Source organism: Lepidochelys kempii, chromosome 2, assembly GCF_965140285.1.
Source record: "Lepidochelys kempii isolate rLepKem1 chromosome 2, rLepKem1.hap1, whole genome shotgun sequence".
NCBI lineage: Eukaryota > Metazoa > Chordata > Testudines > Cheloniidae > Lepidochelys > Lepidochelys kempii.
In genome coordinates this window covers 201,966,214-201,990,966 of record NC_136381.1, presented here as the reverse complement: position 1 = coordinate 201,990,966, position 24,753 = coordinate 201,966,214, and the positions used below count along the sequence as shown (strand labels likewise).

The following is a 24,753-nucleotide window of genomic DNA, read 5'->3' as shown; positions in this document are numbered from 1 at the left end:
ACTCTGGTTTTGATTGTAATTAAAAAGCCAAGAGCTGAAATTGTTTGGCCTCAGCTGTACAGAAAGCAGAAGGCTTCCTGTTTTAGCCAAAACATTTTGAATCAGGTTTCAGAGTAACAGCCGTGTTAGTCTGTATTCGCAAAAAGAAAAGGAGTACTTGTGGCACCTTAGAGACTAACCAATTTATTTGAGCATAAGCTTTCATGAGCTACAGCCTAGGTGTTGAAAATCTGGCTTGCATGAGAGCCTTCTGCAAAGTACTCAGCATCTCCCCTCCATATTCAGCATCTTGCAGGATCAGGCTCTTAGACCAAACTCCCACTGATTTCAAGCACACCAACATTTGGCCTTCTTTACTTTTTGAACAAACAATGAAAATAATCATTTATGTACACTACTCTGATAGCCTTCAAATATTTCATTTACAATCGGGATACAATCAATCTGGTGAATCTAAATCAATAGCCAAACTCTTCTTTTGTTTTCACTGGAATCCACTTCAATATTTGGAAGGAATAATGGCATTGTCAATATACTGTGCTATGATTTAGCTGCCTAACTTATACTAGCAGGGAGAGAGAAGAGTTTTTTTGTTTTGTTTTTAAACATAAACTAGTGCTTAGCAATTGAGCATGATCGATGTATTTTGACAGTAGGTTGTCCAGCCAAATACTACTGAATTCTATTTTAACTGGAATGGAAGAAACTACTCATGTTGACATCTAATATCCAAAAACCAACACCATCTGTCTCAACCTTCCCCCAGGTTTAGGACACTCACATGGTTCAATCAGCATTGCTATATTTCTTGTGTGATGCTTCTGTTTCTTGCTTTTCACAATGATAGTCAATAGAATTAATGTGTTAACCGAAATAGATACTGGTTGGTATCAAAAGACCCACTCCTGTGACATGCAAAATATACATACCCACATTTCTCACACTCCTCCCCAAGCTTTCAGCTCATGACAAAAAGTAATTGAATAATCTTTTGGAGAGGCACACGGTTAGCACTTGGTGAATCATTTTAAATTGCATTATGATACAAGGAGTGACCGAACCTGATACATTGTCCCATGACAGCTCTGAAATTCTTCAACAAATCTTTGCTCTGTATCAAGTGAAAGATGTGGAGAGAGAAGAATACATATAGAAGTATGGAAAATATTTATAATAAACTGTCACATTATTTAAAATTAAAGGATTATTTGATAGATCACTATGAATTTTGGGGGTGGGAAAGTCCATGGAATAATTGGCTAGGGCACATTCAAGTAACAAAAAAGTTTATTTAATAGTGCAAATTGTGAAATTTGCATCTGAACCTTAACTGTCCCCAAAGTTTTTTTAATGATGTTAAAAGCTTAGATTTTGGTTCAGGCCCATCTCTGGTTTATACTTGGCTTGCAATTTAGACTAGTGCTGGTGAAATATCAGTTTAGTGGTGGAAATATCTACTGTGGAAACACTTCAACTGTGTTCAGTATGTAAGGGTATGAACATATACGTGGACACATAACAGAGACTTCTGCAGATGTTAATTACTGGTTATATATATTGAACGGGCTCACCAGGTTGTTTCCTCACATACACATTAGGTGTAGAGTATACTCATGAGAGACAGCTCTATGATATCTTGTGGAAGGCACTGTGGAAATATTAGCTTGCAAAAACGTCGCAGTGAGGAAAGTGTTAAGTGTGTTTTGAAAGATTATTAGCAATGCAGTTGGAAAAAAGGGCTTGATCCTACACTTACTGAGGTCAATAGCAAAATTCCCATTGACTTTAAATGGAACAGGATTGGAGGGCTTTCGTGATTAGGAAAGCTTTGAAGCTCATTGAAAACAGAGATTTGTTGCTTGAAGGGCCTAGTCCTGCAAGGCCCTGAGCACACACATCTCCCACTGAAATCAATCGGAATTGAGAGTGCTCATGATCTCCAGAATGGGCCCTGAATCATGCATGTCTTAGAGATACAGCAGACTAGAGGGTGCTGTGAAATCTTACAAAAACACAGATAAAGTGTTTCTATGGTAGTTGTTTCCATCAACAACATCCCGCTAGTTTGCTGGAATGTTGATGTTCAGATTAACTCTGTAGATGTCAGTAAAACATACAAGCCACGTTCTTTTCTCCACCCTTGCTCTGCTTTGCAAAGGGGATGAGAGGTCTTTCATTGAGGTCTTTAACTCTGAAACCTAAGGATGACAGCTATACTGGTAACATTGTTAACTGTTTCACTGCTGATCAGTTTAGCAGAAACATTCTATGGAAAACTGACAATGAAAACATTCTCTCAAAATATCTGCCTTATTGCTCAACCAGTGAAGCAAGAAAGCAACCACTCCGAGTGGTTGTCTCTCTGGACCTCAGACACTCCACAGGAGGCAAGTTGCTTTCCTATAAACTTCCTAAGCATGCCTACCAACATCCCCCCTGAGGGAGAACTAGCATTATCTCCAGATCCTTCTTGAGATTCCCTGTTGTCTAGGGAAAAGATGGAACAGTAATTTGTTACACCCTTTTATGGGATGCTGCATACTCCTCTTATGTGGCTAGCCAGCTCCACTGGACAGCACAACGGGGGATCAGAACCACGGCCCTGCCTGCTCCCTGCCCCTTCTCAATCGGTTGCTCCCAGAGGAAGCATCTGCAGTGTGGCCCCTGGCAAACCAAGTCAAAACCAATTTTAATCCAAAGGCACTTCTCCATGGCCACTGTCAACTCTCTGTCCCCAGCAGACACAGTGCTAGAACTGTTAAAAAAATGTTATGAGAATTAATGTAAAGTTAATGGTTTTTATTCCTTTTCCATTTTCCTTGGTCTCAAAATGTAGACCCATATTTAGTACACATACAAAATAAAACTCACGTTTAATCAGAGATGAAGCCTGGAAGCTATTAAAGCCCAAAAGAGGAAAGTTTCAGAAAGTTGTGAGCAGTTGAAATGGGGGGTAGAATGGAAAGCCCTGTGAAACCTTAATTATGGCAGTTACTCTACTGTAATATACATACACCCTCTATAGAAAATATATTATTATTATTTCAATGCTGCCTGAACTTCATCCTGTGATTTATTGACTCTGATCCAATGGCTCATCAGCTAGGTTTTTGAATGCCAGCTTCTTCAATCTACATTTACAACTCCACATTGCACTCAGAGTCTCATGTGAAAAGAATGTATGAATACCGAAGCACTGCTAATGAAAGCTTGAAAGGGACAGTTAAAATATAGTGGAAATTTCAAATACTATTAGAGCAAAATATGAACTATAATCATGGAGATCCTTTACAACAGTGGTTCTCAAACTTTTGTACTGGTGTCCCCTTTCACACAGCAAGCCTCTGAGTGCGACCCCCCTCCCCCCCATACAAATTAAAAACACCTTTTTATATATTTAACATCATTATAAATGCTGGAGGCAAAGCAGGGTTTGGAGTGGAGGTGCACAGCTTGCGACCCCCCCAGGTAATAACCCCGTGACCCCCTGAGGGGTCCCGACCCCCAGTTTGAGAACCCCTGCTTTACAGGGACAAAACTATGTATGAAATACAAGCCATATGGCCAGTTCCTCATCTGATGTAAGCTGGTGTGCCTCCATTGATTTAAATGGAGCTATACTGGTTTACATCAACTGTGGATCTGTCTCATGCACCCTATATGTTATGCTATTGTACTAGACACTAATATCCAGATGTGTTTCTAATTATACAGGCAAATGTTCAGTTCCAGTTGTGCATAGTACAAATATTAGATTCCAGTCATACTCACACAAGGTCACTGACAAATGTGAGCCAGCCACTCTCCCTTAGGTTCCCTTCACCATCACATTCATTATTTTTAAAAACCTAAGCTCATGTAACTTCACTGGTCCTATATGTCATCCAGCAGCTGCAGAATTTTCCTTGCTGTTAATGTCTCACTGTCTCCACTGAAACATAACAAAGTAAAAAGCCCACGGGGGTTCAGATTCTTTTCCTGTTTTCCCTACATTTCCTGGCCACTGAGTAGCAGTCCAATGCAAAGTTCGTTGCAAATGCTAGACTGACATTAATGTAGGCTTGAAACTCAACCAAGTTTATTTTTCCAGTTTTGTTGTCTGAACTCGACTCAGAGCCCAGGGTTGAATGACACTTGGGAGGGTGCATGATTATGAAGAGGTTAGTATCAGCCTATTAGGCTCCAGACATTAAAGGTGAAATCTTATCCCCATTGAAGTCAAAGGAAGTTTTTCCTCTGGCTTCAAAAGGAACAGGAGTTCATGCTGAAACTATACGGACTTTAGGCATTCTATAGCAGTCTTGTTTTGGGTCTGGGACTGTAAAGCCTTCTAGGCCTTGTTTCATTTCCCTGGCAGCTGACCCTCTAGCTCTGTAAGCATGATAACCATCTTTCTCCTTGGTTTACAGAATGAAGAAGGTTAAATACAGCAAGGTTTGGTACAGGAATAACCTCTTAGAGTGGAGGTTTGGTGCTTCCTTTGCAGAGTTGTTCTTCTCAGTTAGATTCTTAAAGAGCTGGTTGAGATAGCAACCAGTTTAATGGAGACCTATTCATTTATCATTGGTGGACTGTTCCCCTCAACTGTGGGCCGAAACTTAAATCAGAGATTTCCATGATTCACTGTCAACAAAGTGATGGGACTTGCTGATGAGCAAATATGGCCTGGGACACAAGGTGCAAATACTTAGGTACCATGGGGTAAAATTTTCAAAAGCACTTAAGTCACAGTTTGAAAAGTGACATAGACACTTAAGAGCTTAAGTCTCATTGAAAGGCAATACCTTTAAAAATCTGGTCCTACGTGTCTAAGTCACTTTTGAAAATGACACAGGCTCTGAAGTCACTTAAGTGCTTTTGAAAATTTTACCCCAATTCTTTTGAGGTAGAAATTTCCCAAGAAACCTCAAGAAGAGGTGTACTGTTTGGGGAACAAAAGGCAGAGTAAGAATGAGATATTAACAGGTGGCTTCATCTCTTATGGAATGGCATGCCAAGGTTCTGCAATCCCACTAGACACTTAAGTGCAACAGACAGGCAAAACCATCAAGATAGAGAATGACATTTTATACTGGAGGTCAATATAAAAATGAGTGAGAGACAATAAAAATTACACACGTGGCTTCTGTGCATTGGCTCTGTGCCTTCAGCATCTGAAAAGACTGTATGTCTTTACAAGTGTGCAGCCTGTTTTGTGGTCTTCCCCTTCTAAAACGACAGGTTTAATTATTCTAGGTATAGAACGTAGATCAACTGTTTTGAAATAATTAAGATGTATACTTTAAAAATAAATACTCCTTGCCACATCCATGCCATTGTTCATGTAAAGTCGCTGTAGATACACCATTTGATTACTGGCCTTGCAGAGCCTAAAGTCTATACTAGCTCTCAAGACAGTAACTAACCTCTCTGTTCAGAACAATGATGAATCTTCAGACCAAATGTCTGAAGGCACAAATGCCTGGAAAATGTCGGTTTTTATCAGAAAAGATAGTTTGTAAAAAAACAAAAACAAAAACAAACCCCTCCCATAAATATAACACCATGACTTCTGGTCAGAACAGAACAATAGTTTTTTTAAAAACATCATAGAACAAATCTGCTTGTCTGAATACAAACACAGCCCTTTCCCTAGCAACTATGATTTCATACTGTCAGTCCAATGACTTATTCATATCTTGGGCGAAGCAACACATTTCCATGGGCTTTAGGCTTCTGTCCAGTCCTGTAGTGTTACTTATATTTAGTTAAAATGAAATAAGAAAAGACATTTCTCCCTTTACTATGCTTGATGCCATGGGCATATTGACACAAGTGTGTGTAATGTGGCTTAAGTATGACAGTTCCAATTCCAAATGCTGCGGTCATGCACATGGATTGGACTCACCATTCGCCAAGCAGATTGCTCTGCCAGTAGTTTTCACATTTATTTATTAAAATAGTAAGCAAACAGCCATTTAGCAGAGGAGATTGGATCGCAATGGATGCTGATCTATTCCTGACAAACAGGTGCTGCTCAACAGGTGGTGGGACAGCAAGGCACAGAAAATCCACTATACATTCTAACATTTAGGCTTTATCCTTTATTAGGTAGTGAGTAAGAGACATGAAAAGGTTTGAGATTGTGGTGTACAGCTGAAATTTAAGAGAGATTTGTGTGACCAAAAAGCGTTCCATAGAGCACTGTGACAAAAAAGGTCCAAGAAACAGAAAGTGAAGTTGCAGGTGGAAATAGTTGGAATGACACTGTTTATTTCTAGCAAATCTTTTATTAATTCTCCCTTAAGTACTGTGCCTCCATACATGCCACAGGCCACAACATGTTCACAAAGATGGGTCTGTTGATTTTAATGGTGTTGTGATAGTGTGGCAGGATGTACAGTATGTGCCCCCTTACCAATAGGTCGTGCACAAGACTATACAATAGGTTAGTGGTTCTCCTACTTTTCCATTCTACATATTACTTCATCTTCCTTCCCAACACTCCAGTCCTCCCCTTGATTCTCAAATGTTTCAATCTGTGGACAAGTAGAAAAGACTCTGCTGACAAATGGTGTCATTGAGCATAGATTGAAAACCACTGCCCTCTTCAGTAAGGGATATGCACACATGGCAAGGACATCACAGCTACTGCGTACAGAACATAGGCTGAATATTCTAAAGACCCAAGCCAAGATTTTAAAAAGAAGAGATCAAAGTTAGGCTCCTAAAACTACATTTATACACTTAAACGAGATGACTGATTTGCAAACAGACGGAGTGGCAGGCCCAACGCTTTAGAGATGGGCCCATTTGTAACCTTGTTGGGTGCTGCTGGATGCTGAGCACTTTTTTAAATATCCCACCTATTTAGGTACCTAAATATGATATTAGGAGCTCAACTCTTCTCTTCTATTTATGAATATCTTGGGCCAAAGCAATTCAGGTAATTAAGTAGTCCTGAAATCACCACAATATCTAGTTTGTGTCCTATATCTGATTAAGGTGATTACTATCAACTAACTTGATTTCAAGGCAAAAACTTTTGCAGATACACTGGACCAAATCATAGACCTGATTAATAAAGTGCTTATTTTAATTAATCCTTACAGAGAAACAAACACACGTCTTTGGAATTCTTTGGACACAGCCATCCATGGAGCCCCTTTTCTTTCTCTTTTTTATTTAGTTTTGTAAAAAAACAAAACGATATGCAGATAAGTTTTAAAAAAATGTATATGGAAGGCCCACTAATAACCTGAAAGTTGAGGGTGCTGCATATTTCCACTTTAGACATCTCCCAAACCGCTAATGTTGACCCCAAGTACTTTTAGGTAGCGCCCACATGGCCATTATTTTATATTAACAGCATTGTTATAAAATCTTTTAAACCATCCTGCCCCCCCCCCACCTGAACTTAAATTATGGTTTCAATTTTTTTCTTTGTCTTAAAAGTATGGTAAGCTTTTCACTGAGCTACACATCAGAGTGGCTGCATCAGACTCAGCAACCCACTCCATAATCTCAATAGCTATTTTTCAGATCCCTATAGGGAAAAGCAGGCAGCAAGTATCAGAGATTCAAGACATGCCAATTTTTTTTCTCTGCTGTTTGTTACTATTTACTGACCCACATATGAAACGGAATGGTTATATAATTACTTTATATAGTAGATTTTCTGTTTATAAGTTATTTTTCTTACTCTAACATATATACAATATATCTATATATACCCCTGATGAATCCTATTTTATAGGGACACTATCAACCCCTTTAAGCCTCATAGTGAATATATAAGGCTTTAAAACCTTGCAAAGAAGCAAAGATCAGCTACAGAATGTAGGGTCCATTAGGATCCTAAAGGTGGTATTTGCTCCAAACCCATGATGTGCAATTATCTCATAATACGTATATGGTGTGTTGCTGCTTAGATATTATATATATATATATATATATATATATATATATATATATATATATATATATATATATATATATCACATCAGTAGGAAATAAAATCATAGAACATATTCATTTCTATTACCATACCCATAACAAACAAGTTTTGATCTCTACTTAATACAGACAGTCCCACTGGTATGATATAAAAAGAATATGTCCTAGTCTTGGGGTGAAATCCTGGCTCCTCTGAAGTCAATGGCAAATCTCGTGTTGTCATCAACGGGACCAGTTTTTCACAGTTGGTTTTCATTTGCTAGGTATGACCATGCATAACCCATTCTTGACATCACTTTGTTCTACCACTAATGGTCTGTGATTCATGAAAACATAATATTTTTGCTGTCCACCTTTATGCCTTTAATGTTAGTTCCATCCTGTAAGTATTAGCTCTTTTGGATACATACACTGCACACATATTTTTCAGTTAGATAGAAGTTTGCCTATTTAGTGTACAGCACATGGATTTTTTGCACTAAATGTTCTTTATCTCTTATTTTGTCTTAACCATAGATCTACTGTATGTCTCTGTACTTTAATGTTTTCTATTAGGTGAGGAAAAGAAAGTTTTCTAACTAGGAACACCACATTATCATTGTCATTTTGCCTATTTAACAAAGTGAGATAATTTGTTCATTTTACCTTTTGCAACTCAGTTATAAACCTAGTGGCATAGATAGAGACACAATACTATTGTTGTACAAGACATCTATTGTAGCTACTTTTGTTCAGAAAAATACCCAGTAACTGCTGATTTGGCAGGAGGATCAGTAAGGGTACTACTATTCACAGTGTATCTTTTTTCTTCTTCTTCTTTTAATCTACAGAATAAAGTATTTTATGTACATTGGAACCAGTTAATGCCCTTTAGACAAATTTGTAAGTTGTTTCATAAAGCAGGAAAGACATTTCAGGGGAAATATGTGCCAAAAAGCACAGTCAAAAAGGCTTCACAAGTTCTGTATACCACTGTGAGTCAATGCTGGAGATCACTTCTAAAACGGTCAATATTCAAGAGGAATGCTCTCATTTGGAGAAAATACTGCCCCTTTCCTCTTTTAGAATTTTATCAATTCTCTATCAAAAGTCCTGGCTCTTCATATATACTTTAAACTATAAATAAACACTGCATAGTTCCATGTTCTTGATTTGCTTCTTTTTGTTTTGAAAAATTATTGCAGTACAATTGATTCCTGTTTGGAGTTCAGTAAGGAGCAAACAGCACAGGAGTATGGGTGGTCCGTATAGGCCCAGGAGCTGGTCGGAGGAGTGCTGGAGGAAGTGCTGTAGTCTGGAATAGGGTAGCTGCTGGGGCCGTTCGAAGACTGAAAGGGGAATTCACAGCCACAGCAGCAGCTGCTGCTGCAGCTGCTAGTGGGTTTGGTAAGATCCGTGGAGCCATTGGCTTTGAAGGTTCCTTTGAAAATACTAATTTTACCTGTGAGGAAAAGAAAAAAAACAGAGAAAGCAGAATTTGTTCAAATTAGCCACGTGACAGGTTACTCTTCTTAGATTATATATGAAAAATATATATAGAGAGAAGTGGTATTAGTTTCTGGCACTAAAAGTGAGCTGCATCTGTGCAACAAAAGAGCTGCTATATCACACACTCCAATTGGGAAGGAGTACGTCCATGTTGTTTTGGTAGAGGCTACTTTGAAACCCAATATTATTTTGGTTTCACATCGTAACGTGGAAACCTATAATTTGATACATAATTTCAAATCAACATTTTAGTGAGTCCTGACAGGGACTGAGCAACCTCAACTTGCACAAAATTTAAGGGAAAAATTGAATAAGAAAGAATTGACAGTCAGTGAGGAAGCAGCCATCTGGACAGTCTGATGTTGCAGATTAGAACTTAGTGAAAACACCTCCCATTTGAATGCATTACAAAGCAGGGACTTTATTGTTGCTAGGTCAGTTCTATTTTTAAAAAAAAGATAATCAGTGAACCACTGTTTATTAGCGCCTGCAAAAAATAAACAAATTTTACCTAACAGCTATGAATGTCTCCTGGTTTGTCTTGCATACAAATGAGAGATGCATTCCATGTTCCCTATTCTACATCTTCTGACTGGCTCTCCTGCTGAGAGGAATCGGTAAAATAGCATTTCTCAGTGAGATGCTGTTCACAGTTACGGAGACAATGAAAAGTGGCAGAGATCTTAAAAACTTGGTTCTGAAAATTCATTTTTGATGAACATCTTTATGTGCTCACTGTTTAGTGAGCTGTGATGTAGTATTGTAGCTAAACACTGCAGCTTTTTCTTTAACAAGTTTTTAAAGCATCAGCACTGGGCAACGGCAAATATAATTTTGAAAAGTTTCCATTTACATCTTTCAAACACACACAATGTGTACAAAATGCTTAACTACATCTGAGTATAATTAAAAATACCCTTCGGGGTAGATCTCATTTTAGTGTATTAGCACTGATGTTTGATATGTGCATAAACTATCCCACTATGAGCGACTACAATCTGAGATGAGAATATGGGCCACCTCAAAAACCAGTGGAAGATTCCTGTTGACTTCAGTGGACTTTGGATCAGGCCTTGTGTCCCTGGGCTGCAACTCTGTCTCTCAGTAAGTTGTACATCGGTGGTATACATCTCGGTATAAATATGGACATTTCTCACTTACGGATAGGGCCAATTTCACCCCAGCCAACAGACTGTGTGTGTGTGTTCATTCAAATAACACCACACTGCCCCAGCTTGGCCCCTTGGACTCAGGAGGATTGTCCCATAAATCAACAGTGAATTTCAGCTGTGCAGTCCATCAGTGTTATCCACCATTCAAAAGTTCAGTTTTTATCTAACAGCTATCAGCTCACAGGTCTTAGGTCTGGTGCCCTACCTGCTTTAAGTTTGCTGAAGAATTGTAGGGGAAATTTTCAAAGGCACAAAAGGAAGTTAGGCACCTAATCCCATTGATTTGTTTTGGGTGTTGGGCACTTAACTCCCCCCTTGTGTCTATGAAAATCTACCCCAGGGTCGTCTTCTTGGTCAATGAAACACCCAATGTCACACCCTTTAGCAGGTCATGGTGCAAGCTCCTTACTTCCCTTCCTGTGATTTTATTTTTTCTCCTTATTTTCTATTTAAATAGGTTTTTTTAAAAAAATCTTCGTTTAGAATAAATTCATCAGAAAAATCACATTGACATGGGAGCGCTTTTATTATATAATAAAATGGATTTGAAAAGCGAGAAAATGAATCACAACAACTTGGGATTTTGGTCAGGTTAGCTTTTTATGTGCTGAACCGATCAGTTTGGAGAGGGACTGAGTGAGTCCCAATGTAGTCTGGAACTTCCTAACAGTGAGACCTATTAAACTGTGCAATAGTATCTCAAGGGAAGTGGTGAAGCCCCTTTATATGAGACATTTAAAACTACACGGGGCAAGCATTAGAAATATATATATTAGGGAACAAGTATTACATTGGTAGAATGTTGAACAAGATGAGTTACAGAACTGTAATAGGTCTTTTCCCATCTCTAACTTCTATGATCCCATGAATGAAGCAAAGCTGTTGGTGACTCAGGTGTATTTCTGCCACTGGGAAAAGAGGAAAAAAAAACCCTTAGGATACTGTTGATGTAGAAGGTGCAGCATAGTGCTCTAATTGTTTGAAAAGTTGAAGAGATAAAATTCCATTGAAACTATATAGGCTTGTTGCCGGCACCCAGTGCCGAGAGGCTGAACAACAGCTTGCGTTGGTTCGTTACCCGGTGTGCTGCACCCAATAATCACAACGGGGTGGAGAAGCAGAAAAGTTTATTTGAAGCTTCAAAAAGGTACAGGGAGATTTGAATCTCAAATCCTGTACAACAGAGCAGGAAGTTACACAGGCTTTTATACATCCTTTTTCCCAGCATACTTATCCAATAGCAAGCTGCTCCAAGTATCCATATAGCCAGCCAATCCAGTTCCCAGCTAGTTCCCTGATTCTCTGTATCATTTGTTAAACTATACATAAAGCTGCTTTATTCAGCATTGTTCTTCCATATCTCCCCTGTTTGGCCTTGCTTAGTTTCAGGCAGTCTGACTCTGCAACATACTGTTGCAGATTCTCAGCATAACTGCTGTGTGTGCCTCCAGGCGGGGGGGCCAAGGACACTTGGGCCTAGCACGCAGAGCTGCTGCGAGTGCCTCCAGGCAGGAGGGGGGGGGGGCAAGGACACCGGGGCCTAGTGCGAGGGGGCTTCATCGACACTCGTGGTCTTCCATCCCCTCGAGTTACCTAGTGGCCATGCCCCAGTGTTCCCAACAGGCTTTCAATTCATTTGTTGAAGTGTTCATGGTTTTATGGTTCTATTTCCAAAAGAGATGAAATAGCAGTAATGCTTAGTTCATACAGTATATAGCACTATACATTTTCAAAGTGCTCTACAAATACTAATTAACATGCAGGGTATCCCTGTGAAATAGCTAAGTATTATTAGTGTGCGTAAACTGAAGCAGAGCAATTAAGTGACCCAAAAAACTAAAATGTTGAGAAAAGAAAGTTAATCAGCTTTAGAATACATCAAAAATATTTATAATCAAAGGAAGATCAGTGAATTTTTGGCTTTTTGTTTATTGCATTTGAATTCCAAATAACAGCATTGTCCATGTTATTTTGCAGAACGAAAACAAAACAAAAACAGCCCACCACCCCTCAAAAAACCCGCTTTTAACCTTTTAACCTAGTAAGTAAGTCATAGTAGCAAGCTAGGACTTCTGCATCTCTGCTAACTTGTGCTTGTTTACTACTACCTCATCCACCCCCCCGCCACTTCCTTTGCCTCTTACATCCAGCTGTTGGGTCCTGTCTGGCATGAAGACTGTGAGCTCCTGGGGTGGGATTGTCTTTGTTACTCATCTGTACAGCACCAAGCACAACTGAGCCCTGATCCTTGTCTGGGATTATTCCTAGGTGCTTCTATAATATACATCAGTAAATAAATGTAATAAATAATAATAATGCAATAATTCTTTCCATCATTTGCTAGTCCAGATCTTACTTTTCTTGTTATATATTCTATTTTCTATAGGTTTGTACATGTTGGGGTCCTGAAATTTTCTGGTGGGTTAATGGCTGGCCTACTGAGGATGAAAGGCTCATCGATAGAGGCCACTGAAGGAGCCTCCTCTTTGGCTCAACTGGTAGCGAACGGCGGTTTTGGAGACAAAGGCCCCAAGTTCTGCCTCACTGCAGCAAGTGTACACTGCAGTTCACGAACAAGTGGCTGGTACGTACAGCACCAGGGATTTGTTAAGAGCCCACATCAAATACCAGAATAATGAATCTCAGTGAAAAATTGTATTGCATTACACAGCACAATGCTCTATGAAGAATTCCCAGGCAGATATTCTGATAGATGGATGTTATATTACACACAACTATCCCACCAGGGAGCTAGAGTATTTTATTACTAATGCAAGACACTGGGAGGATTTTATTAAATGCAAATATGTATTACTTTTCCTTTGGCCAAAGTCTTTGAAGTTAACAAGATCTGGGCCTCAAATAGTTTCTCCCGTGGGAGGTGAATGTGACCAGCCCAGGCTTGAAATTTCACAAGATAAAACAATGGTTTGTTGACTATGTTTAATTTTATCTAGGTAATTTTAATAAATACAAAATTAGAATAAATTAAAATAAAAACGTTGTGTGTTTTATGGTGGATCCTGTCCAGCAATCTGAGCATTGACCTCTTGGGCATTCACTGTGGAAGGTGCAGATAGGATCTTTACAGCCCTTATCTTTCTTTCTTTCTTTCTAATGACCTTTACAATGAGCCATGTTCTGAGCTCATCTACAGCTCTCCAAGAAGAGTGCTTATGGGGCTTAGTCCAATGCCCACTGAAGTTAATAGAAAGACTCCAATTGTCTTCAGTTGTACAGTGAACTATCACTTCCTACTTTCCACCTCCATCTACTACTGAGAACTATTCCTTACCTCTAGGGTGCATCTGAGCTGCCCCAAGGGACGTAAGCAACAGATTTAGGAATATGCTCAAACCTAGATTCTGTGCTACATCCCGCAGCATGCGCACACCCTGGAATCCACTCCGTCATTCAACTTTTGCACATTTTTCCCCGTGATGTTTTCTGAAAATCCTTCTCAGTAGGACATCATGGAAGAGAAAATTATTTGCTTACCCCAAGCGGATGTGCTCCCTTTTGGAGTTTGTTGTAAGGACTATATTTAGGTTTAGGGGGTTTCCCAGCAGCTCGATCTTTGTGCCTTCTACTACTTATGTGCTGTCAAAAAAGGGATATTACAAATTACCTTCTTTCAATCAGTATCACATTATTAATAGTTCCCTTCAACTCCTGCCTTTCGACAGGCATACTCCAGTCCTGAAGACTATTGCTGTCCACAATGGTATGAATTTGATTAAAATAAAATAAAGCAATAATTAATAACCATTTAGATGTATTTCAGCTTGAAGGAGCTTTTACTGCTTCATGTATTTGGGCAACGTTTTCAAAAGTACCCAGCCATGGTCTTAGTCTACTCCTATAGAAGTCAAGTGGGAGTTTTAGCACTGCTGACTTCATGGGAGCAAAGTTGAGGATTTTTGAAAAATACCACTTTAAAGCATCTGTGAAATGCAGCCAACTGCTGCACAGCAGAGATGGGAGAACGCAGGGGCATCCCCTACCAAGAAACAAAGTGCCATGAGACTTTTAACGTCCATGTAGGACAGACAGGAGCTTTCAAGATTTCACCTGAAAGACTGCCACACAGAATGCTGAGTGGTCGTCAATTAAAAATAAAACCACATTAATGCAGAGCCTATACATAAAATCTATTAGAATGTACAGCAATTTTCTGTACAGATTTTATGGAGCATTAGATGCTAAGAATTGTTTTTTTCTAGAACTTTTTTTTTTTCTGAAAAGAGTTATTGCAGGAAAGATAAACAAGGAAAGGAACTTTTTTTCCTGAAAGTGTAAGACAGATACAAATGTAGTCCATCAGAGTATTTATCTCCATACTTTTCTTAACAAGTTTTCAATTCCAAAAGGCACATAAAGTAACTAAGTGTTTTCCAGAACAATGGCTTTGTTCATCTGAGAGAGAATGATTGACTTTAACTTAAGAGTAGTTGCAATTTAGAGGTGAGGCTTATTGGCTGCAGAGGAACACTGATAAAAACAGCCCACACTGTTCAGAAGGTTTTTCAACGTTCTATAAAAAGACTCTCTCCACACACATCTACATTCTCATGAATACAAATATCACACAGCACACAAAATGACATGGTTTATAAAGCCATGACAGGTTTCAGAGTAACAGCCGTGTTAGTCTGTATTCGCAAAAAGAAAAGGAGTACTTGTGGCACCTTAGAGACTAACCAATTGGTTAGTCTCTAAGGTGCCACAAGTACTCCTTTTCTTTAAGCCATGACAATAATAGTAGTCTAAAGACACTTGTAACATTGTAGTTTAGAGAAAGATTCTATAACAGTTTTAATATATATATATATAATCAGCAGTTTTTGAGGAATTGTACTTTATCCGAAGGAAAATCATACCGAAAACAAACACACAGAACACAAGCCCAAGTACAAAGGGCAAAAGCAGCAAGCTCCATTTAGATGTGAATTCTCAACACATTGACACATGCTAAATGAGCAGGTACTTCGCCATTATGAAAACAAGGCAGAGTCAAGGATTCAGTGTTGTCCAAGCTGTTTAAGTACCTGTTTAAGTTGTGTCTCAGAGTTTACGTGCACATCACAAATTTCACAGTGAAATGTTTTGTTTTGTAGGCCTGTGTTTCCTTTATTAACAGGTCCCTTGCCTTTGACTCCTGCCCGGGGAAAGGCTTTAATAGTTCCACTTCCATTCCGAGCTTCCAACATAGTTTTGTGCTTAGTCCCTGGAGAGATTCCAAATAGGAAACAGATATTTTGGGTAAGTTGATTGCATTTTATTATTTCAACTTTTAAATACATATCTATCTATATCTATCTATATCTATCTATCTATAAATCTCAGTTTTGGCCAATGTGTTTTCTTTGGAACATGTCCATATTGCCTATATCAGTAGGATAATAGAGTAACGATATTTCACATTTCATATATCATTACCTGGAATTTAATTATTAAATGCACCTATCTAGGCAACAAAACAGGAACAAGCAGCTACCACCAATAAGTAATGGAATGCTCAGGATGTCCTGAGGTGAAGTTAAATAGGTGTGACTTCTTTCACTAATGCCCGCTGCTAATAAGACATGAACTGTGATTTAGCTATTAAAGATGTTGTTGCAAGTGATTTGTAGGCTTCTGTGATGAGGATGATAAACAGTACATTTTAAGAAGCAGAAACTTGAATCTGCAATTAAATAGTCAGTTCCCAAATCCTGGAGGTTCCAAAAAAATAAGTAACTCAGACAGAGCACAAGTTCCAGGCAGCAATCTAAGGATCTTAAGGGCCTGCGACAGAAACCAAAACATAAGAGAAATATGGACATTGCTCACATTTGTTACTAACAAAAAATATAGACAAAAATCAATAATAAAGGGGCTGATTGTTATATCTTTACTCATGTTAAATAACACCTTACCTAATTGATTTTAATCCGCCCACTCATGGTTTAAGCCACTATTCAATGTGAATAATAATGTGACAATCTTTATTCAAAATTTATATAGACACATAGAGATTACTTTAGCAGCCTAGTAACCTAAATTTTGAAGATTTTTTGACTTTCTATTGTGATAAACACACAAGGTTGGATCTTGATTTGATGTTGAATTGATATAATTACATTGACTTCAATGGAGCCATACCAATCTAAACTAGTTGAAGATCTGGCCCATAATATTTAAAACTACTCAAACTTCTTTTCGCAATCAGAAACAATAAATCAGCACATTTTTTTCAGTTTAAATGAACATTGCACCATGCCAAGGTTATCTTTTTTGGATTTCAATTTAAGACCTTTCATCATTTTAGGCCTATAATATTTCAGCTAAAACCCAGTCTTTACCCTAATTAATCCCACAGAGTCTCACACTAATATAATAAGGCCTTTAGCCTAATAACCCCATTACTTATGTTTACCTACTTGCCCACCTGTGTCTTCCAAATTAGTACGAAATACACACCTGTCAATACTATACCCCTATAGTGTCATTCTACTTATAGCAAGCTTAAGATCATTCATGAGACATTAGACAAGCTCATAGGTGAACACTGAGTAATCTCGGTCGCTATGTTATGTTTCAGGCTTTAAGTTTAGCTTTCTCTCTCTTCTTCAAGTCTATTCTTGGCTATCTTCTAAGGTCTTGATTTTCCAGCCTTGTCTACATTAGGGAATGCTTTCAAAATGTCCCACTGATGCTGTTGGGAGCTCTATTACAGACAAGATTCTGGCTGCTGACACCAGAATCCTTAAACCTGCTCACAACAAGTCGAATCGAAATGGTGTTTAACATGGTAGCAACAGATGATGGCCTGTCTACACCAAGGCTCTCCAACACTACTAACACCAGTGGCAAGAAAGTGTTAAATCTATGGGAAAGATGGTCACTAGTTGCCAAGCAGGAGCCATCATCAGCCAATTAGTGCAGGAATTTTTTTTTTTATTCTGTACGGTTACCAAAAATTATTGCTCAGCAAGAGATTTGATCTCCGATCTTTGCATTTTGATTGGCTGATGCCCTCTATTTCAGTATAATTTGTTATATTTTATACCAAACTATTCTCTTTGCTATTTGACATAAATGAAAGTATGCAAATTCCGACCACCAAAAGTAAGAACGGCCATACTGGATCAGACCAATGGTCCAGCTAGCCCAGTATCCTGTCTTCTGACACCGGCAAGTGCTAAATGCTTCAGAGGAAATGAACAGAACAGGGCAATTATCCTGTGATCCATGTCCTGTCGTCTAGTTCTAGCTTCTGGCAGTCAGAGTAACAGAGTATAAGCTGTTACTTAGCACCATAATGTTTGGAATCAATGAAAAGTGAAATTTAAGAAAACTGGTAACTTGCAGGCACTAAACTTCCTTTTTTCCCCTTATGAAAGATTCTTTGCTTGTCATCTTTATTCTTTAATAGTTAATGAATTCCATGTAATTACCAGTTTTCTGCCACCCCTTTGTCCCCTGCTGCAAGAGATCTAATCTATTCAGAGGAAGATAATTGCAGAGCTCTTGAGACAGAAAAGAAACTGCTACATCTCACCACTGTTGTGCGCCTCCAGCTGCGAGGTGGAGTTGACAGCAACCTTGCATAGTGAACAGTAAAGCAGCCTTTTTGCCTTTTCTTCCTCAGTCTCCACGGAAGGGCATGTGTTGCTGCTAGTGGCTGTTGTGGGGATTTTTTCCACTTTAGAGGTGATCTCTGTTGTCCTAACACTGCTTTTCTGAATTTCCACTGTTGTTGTTGATATTGCTGGTGTCCCAGTGGTAAGATCTGCAGTCAAAATAAGAAGGAGATGGAAACATAATAAACGCACTGACCTTTTTCATTGGGAATGTTAATGTTGCACCTACAAAGAGATGCGTAATATTTCGGCAAAACTTTGACTAACTATAATCAACTGAATGTGATCTTTTTCTTATTACTAGAGTACATTTGCAAAATACAGTGTTATATTGAAACACCACACATACTGTCCCCTTGTATAATACAATCACTTACTGGGTACAAATTTCTTAAACTGAAAAGGCATATTAGACCATTGACACCATTCCCCAACACATGAAGGCTAATCCCTTAAAAGAGGTCAGATAATTTATTAGTAAATTAGACAGTTAATATTTGCACACAGTCCTTTGAGCTTGATAAAGTTCCATCACTTCTATGTGTTATTATCATCTTTTAATGTTCTCTACTATTCTTAAAAAATGTGTGGTTCTGAAATGAGTCAGATAAAGACAAAATATTACACTGATATTACTCTTGATCTTAGCCAAAGATAATAGATTAATAACAGTAATTACTTACAGGGTTTTATATTTTTCATAGAGCTGTAGAAACACACTCAATTTGTTTAGAAAAAATGTGTGTATAACTATCGTACACAACGTGACACATATATTTTTAATTATTTAGACATTTCCCATATAAAGAAGCACCTATCCTCATCTAGAGACTCCTTTCCTTCAATTACAAATACAATAAACTAAAATTAAAGATACAATCAACATATATTCTGTAGACATCATTATGATAATGAAATAAAACTCAATTATAGTATTTTGTGATGGCATCAGAACGCAGAGATGTGTTGTTTTATATTTTTCCTTTACTGATATATTTTGAAGAATATCACAAGAAAAAATGTATTTATTAAAATCATATACAAACTGTCCATATAACCTGCTGTATATTTATTTTTTACAATGAGATTTTGAGTATTATTGAAACAATTTACCACTGGAGTAAAAGGTGGCAGATAATGTTTAAAAAACCTAGACTTTGATTTACAAATGATTATACCAGTGAGATGGTAGAATTGTGACATTAGAGATAGCCCAGCCTATCAGAACACAGTTGACTTTAGTCCATTTACAGTCCTAAGGGTTAAAATAATGTAAAAGGTGGGATTTGTTATTTACATTCTGAAATAGTTATTTTGTGACTGTGATTTTACAGTTTTAAAATATAACCCGATTACATCCTACTGTCGCGATGAAAAAAGCCCTCCAATTACATCCTAGCCATGAAATACTGTATGACTTTGGTAACAAGCTTGTTATTATAATATATAAGGATCAAGCTGGACCACAAATAAGAAATGACATTGAAGTAAAATATGGCCGCAAAACAAGGCAATGCCATTTGTAGATTGCAGACAGATCATGGAACAGGGCGGGGCTAGTTCCTCTACATGGCCTTGAATCAGAAAAACACATCAGCATGTGCTTAACTTCAGTAGAACTCAGATATGTGCTTAAAATTAAGTTTGTGCCTAAGTGCTTTCCTGAAAGTGCTTTTCCAGGCATGGTTGCTGAATTGGTGCCCAATAGACAGACTTAGCTATATTTACTTATGTTGGGTAGCACCTTCCTCCATTAGAAGCCCTTTTGACTTCATTGAGACTGCTCCTGGAATGCGTACCTAGCATGAGTAAGGATGGCAGAATCTGGCCCGATATATCCATGGTGCAACAGTGCTTAAAATACTTTAGTTTATGGTCCTTCACACATCTGAAATGTATGAACAAATTATAGTGAATTTAAAGAAGAGCAATATATATATATATGATTAAGGGGGCAAAGAGACTGATTTATGAGAAAATGTAAAAAAAAACCTTGGCAACACACAAACTAATTGAACAATAACTGTCAATGAGTATTTTAACAACAGAAACACAAACACAGGGGAGGAATGGTTAAGGATGGTGTGAGGATGTCAGAGGTGAAAGTGGGCCGGTACGGCATACCGGTAAGACCCATACCCATCTGACATTAAAGCGCTAATGTCGCTGCCCCTTTTGCCCCACTGAGGGTCACCGAGAGAGGGGAGCAAAAGGGGCTGCTGCCTCGGGGCCCAGTGATTTAAAAGGGCCCGGGGCTCCCGGCTGCCACCACAACTACCACAGCAGGCCCTTTAAATCACCACCGGAGCCCCGGGTGGTGTGGAAGGGCTGGCTGGGGGAGGCTGACCACCAGCCCCACTCCTTCCGCCCGAGGCCCCACCCCATCTGGGGACCCGGAGCGGGCCCCTGTACTGGTAAGACTTTTATGTTACTTTCACCCCTGGAGGATGTATTAACATGTGTCATGGAATGAAACAGACTACACATCAAGAAAACATCCTTAATAAGGACATTGAGCCAGGGGGTTAGTTTTGCAAGGGATGGAGTACAGGCATTATTTCTTGGAATTTTTAAAACTAGATGGAATAAAGATGTATTGTAGGGGACACTCCTGCATTAGCAATGTAGTGGACTAGATGGTCCTATTCATCTGTAATCTCTATGAATTTATTCATCTTCTCTCCTTTCTCTCTCCTTTTTGGATTTTTATTCTAATAGTTTCAGCATGATTAAAGTGTAAGTCACCTGTCCATGCAGGGAGACAATCAAATTTAACAACACTGGAGTTGAAACAAAAATTTGTCTTTAGAGGCAGGAGATATAATCATACAATATACTGAAAGCAGTCACTCTTGTAGTCCCAGAGAAGGCACAGGGAGTGGTAAGTAAGGAGAGAGTAAATAGCCTCCTCTTGTCTTAAAGCTTTCTCCTTTCTTCTTACCTTCTTCCAGTTCTTTAATTCATTGTGTTAACATAGCTTAATGTTTTCAAATTTTAGTTTATATTAGAAATAAGATTTTAAAATGCTAAGTACCAAAATTAATTGTGCTATTAAACAATAGAATACCATTTATTTTAAATACTTTGGGATGTTTACTTCATTTTCAAATATATTAATTTCAATTACAACCCAGAATACAAAGTATATAATGCTCACTTTATTTTTTATTACAAATATTTGTACTGTAAAAACCAAACCCATGTATTTTTCAATTCACCTAATACAAGTACTGTAGTGCAATCTCTTTATCATGAAAGTTGATCTTACAACTATAGAATTATGTACAAAAAAACTGCATTAAAAATAAAACAATGTAAAACTTTAGAGCCTACAAGTCCAGTCAGTCCTACTTCTTGGTCAGCCCATCATTCAGACAAACAAGGTTGGTTACAATTTGCAGTAGATAATGCTGCCTGCTTCTTGTTTACAATGTCACCTGAAAGTGAGAACAGGCATTCACATGGCATTGTTGTAGCTGGCACTGAAAGATGCCACATGTGCTGAAGAGTCATATGTCCCTTCATGCTTCAACCACCATCCCAGAGGACATGCATCCATGCTGCTGCTGGAATCTGCTTGATAACAATGCAAAGCAAAAGTGTAGACTGACGCATGTTGATTTTCATCATCTGGGTCAGATACCACCAGCAGAAGGTTGATTTTCTTTTTTGGTGGTTTGGGTTCTGTAGTTTCCACATCAGAGTGTTGCTCTTTTAAGACTTCTAAAAGCATGCTCCACACCTCGTCCCTCTCAGATTTTGGACGGCACTTCAGATTCTTAAACCTTGGGTCAAGTGCTGTAGCTATTTTTAGAAATCCACATCGGTATCTACTTTGCGTTTTGTCAAATCTGCTGTGAAAGTGTTCTTAAAATGAACATGTCCTGGGTCATCATCCGAGACTGCTATAACATGAAATGTATGCAGAATGCAGGTAAACCAGAGCAGGAGACATACAATTTTCCCCGCAAAGAGTACAGTTTATTTTTTTAACGAGCATCATCGGCGTGGAAGCATGTCCTCTGGAATGGTGGCTGAAACATGGAAGGGGCACACAAATGTTTAGCATATCTTGCATGTAAATACTGTTCGATGCTGGATAAAAAAGTGCCATGCGAATGCTTCTTCTCACTTTCAGGTGATATTGTAAATAAGAAGCAGGCAGCAGTATCCCCCGTCAATGTAAACAAACTTGTTTGTGATTGGCAGAATAAGAAGTAGGACGGTGTGGACTTGTAGGCTCTAAAGTTTTACATTGTTTTGTTTTTGAGTGCAGTTATGGAACCAAACAAAATTCTGCATTTGCAAGTTACACTTTCACGGTAAAGAGATTGTAATTCAGTACTTATATGACGTGAATTGAAAAATACCATTTCTTTTGTTTATCATGTTTAAAGTGCAAATATTTGAAATCAAAAATAATAATATAAAGTGAGCACTCTGCACTTTGTATTCTGTGTTGTAATTGAAATCAATATTAAAATACAGAAAAACGTCCAAAAATATTTAATAAATTTCTATTGGTATCCTATTATTATAAGGGTGATTCATCGTGATTTTTTTTAAATCACAATTAATGTTTTTAGTTAATCACGTGAGTTAACTGCGATTGACAGCCCTACTAAGTAAATTAAGAAGTATTATATATATATATATATATATATGGATAGTATGATATATTTAGCACCAGTGTTTTGAATGCGTGTGCATAGAGAAAAATGTAACTTGGGTGACACCTTATTTGTGTACTAGGAACGAGCCATTCCAAAAGCTGGAAAGTAGTTTCATATATACAGATACCCTCCTACACAGGGTATAGAAGGAACACCCCTACAACATATGTATATTATACCATAGTGCATATTACATGTAGTTCCATTTCAGGAGCCGTTCCCAAATGTGTAAACAATGACACAAGCAGTTTGGCTCTTTTGTGTATCTTCAGTCTAATTATGGGTAAGCTCCAAAGGGTGCAAAGATTTGGTTACATATACAGAATTGCAACTGGGTATTCAAAGGTTATTTGAATGTCTTAGGTCTAATCAGTAGGCTGTAAAAACTTCAGAAGCAGGCTCTGGTTTCAGTCAGGCCAGAAATAAATCTAAAATAGTCTTACTCCCAGCATAGTATCTCTGCTTTTACATGGCGACAGGATCCTTTTATAGGGTTACATTGAGATCTCAATTATAGTCTCCGTTTTCAAATGTAAAGATGCATATTTTTGGAATGTTTGAATAAAATCTATTTGCCCATTTTGTGCGATTAAAGGGTGATGAAAGTTACCTTTTCCTGCTGTAAATGTTTGTGGTGGTGGCGTGTGCTAGTTTTGTTTTCTTTTGGAGGTTTTTGTACACATTCAAGTTAACTGAAAAAAATGGCTCAGCTATAAAAGTTTAGCTTTTCAGCTAGTTAGTCTTCACTGAGTTCTAGTCTTCAGATCAAGTTAAAAAAAATCAAAAGGGATTGCACTTTTTTTTTTTTAAAGAAAAGGGTTTTGCAATTTTTTAAATAGTTTTAGTGTTACTCTATTTATGGAATTATGGAACAGGATAAATACATATTTCACTATGTTTATCAATACATATTTACTGTGACAAAGTTCCTCCTCTGCCTTGGTGGGTCCTGCACTTATTGGCGGATTTTCTCGCCTCAGAGGTTCACGGCAGCCATCATTTTGGCCACTTTCATGGCTCAAATCTGCCGTTCACTCAGTTAGCCTCATCACTAGCCAGCATGGGGAAAGGAAGAAGAACAATCCCCACAGTTTCTGCTGATCCACCTAGTGGATTGGGGAACAGGCCAGAGACCTTCCTCTCTGGTGGAACCCACAGTCCAGTTCAACTCCTCTGGTATCAAGTAGGGAGTTAGGGGGATGGAGGGATGGGGGGAACCCGGGCCCGCCCTCTACTCTGGGTTCCAGCCCAGGGCCTTGTGGATTGCAGCTGTCTACAGTGGCTCCTGTAACAGCTGCGTGACAGCTACAACTCTCTGGGCTACTTCCCCATGGCGTCCTCCCAACACTTTCTTTATTCTCACCTTCCTCCTGATGTCTGATAATGCTTGTGCTTCTCAGTCCTCCAGCAGCACCCTTCTCACTCTCAGCTTCTTATGCCTCTTGCTCCCAGCTCCTTGCACGCACCACAAACTGAAGTGAGCTCCTTTTTAAACCCAGGTGCCCTGATTAGCCTGCCTTAATTGATTCTAGCAGCTTCTTGATTGGCTGCAGGTGTTCTAATCAGCCTGTCTGCCTTAATTGTTTCCAGAAAGTTCCTGATTGTTCTGGAAGCTTCCCTGTTACCTTACCCAGGGAAAAGGGACCTACTTAACCTGGGGCTAATATATCTGCCTTCTATCACTCTCCTGTAGCCATCTGGCCCGACCCTGTCACATTACCTACATACTGTAGAAGTAGTTACTATTTTAATGCTGATCATGCAACTATGGAAGTACACATATACATGAATGTCAATGAAGTCAACAGAAAGACTCCAATTCACTTCAAAAGGCTTGAGATCAGGCTCTCAATCCCATTC

The 24,753-nt window shown here is 38.5% G+C and overlaps 1 protein-coding gene across 4 annotated transcripts in view; it reads right to left on the bottom strand.

The window, feature by feature from the left end:
* Positions 1 to 6,060: 6,060 nt before the first annotated feature.
* ZNF385D (zinc finger protein 385D) overlaps positions 6,061 to 24,753 on the bottom strand; it is a 616,194-nt gene continuing 597,501 nt past the window's right edge. For all 4 annotated transcript variants that reach the window (XM_073333495.2, XM_073333496.2, XM_073333499.2 and 1 more), the window contains 4 exons: positions 18,139 to 18,369; positions 15,644 to 15,822; positions 14,094 to 14,195; positions 6,061 to 9,376 (listed from right to left, as the gene is read on the bottom strand). In XM_073333495.2, the coding sequence (XP_073189596.1) occupies positions 9,143 to 9,376; positions 14,094 to 14,195; positions 15,644 to 15,822; positions 18,139 to 18,369 (746 nt within the window). In that variant the 3' untranslated portion in view covers positions 6,061 to 9,142. The remainder of the gene's footprint in view (positions 9,377 to 14,093; positions 14,196 to 15,643; positions 15,823 to 18,138; positions 18,370 to 24,753) is intronic.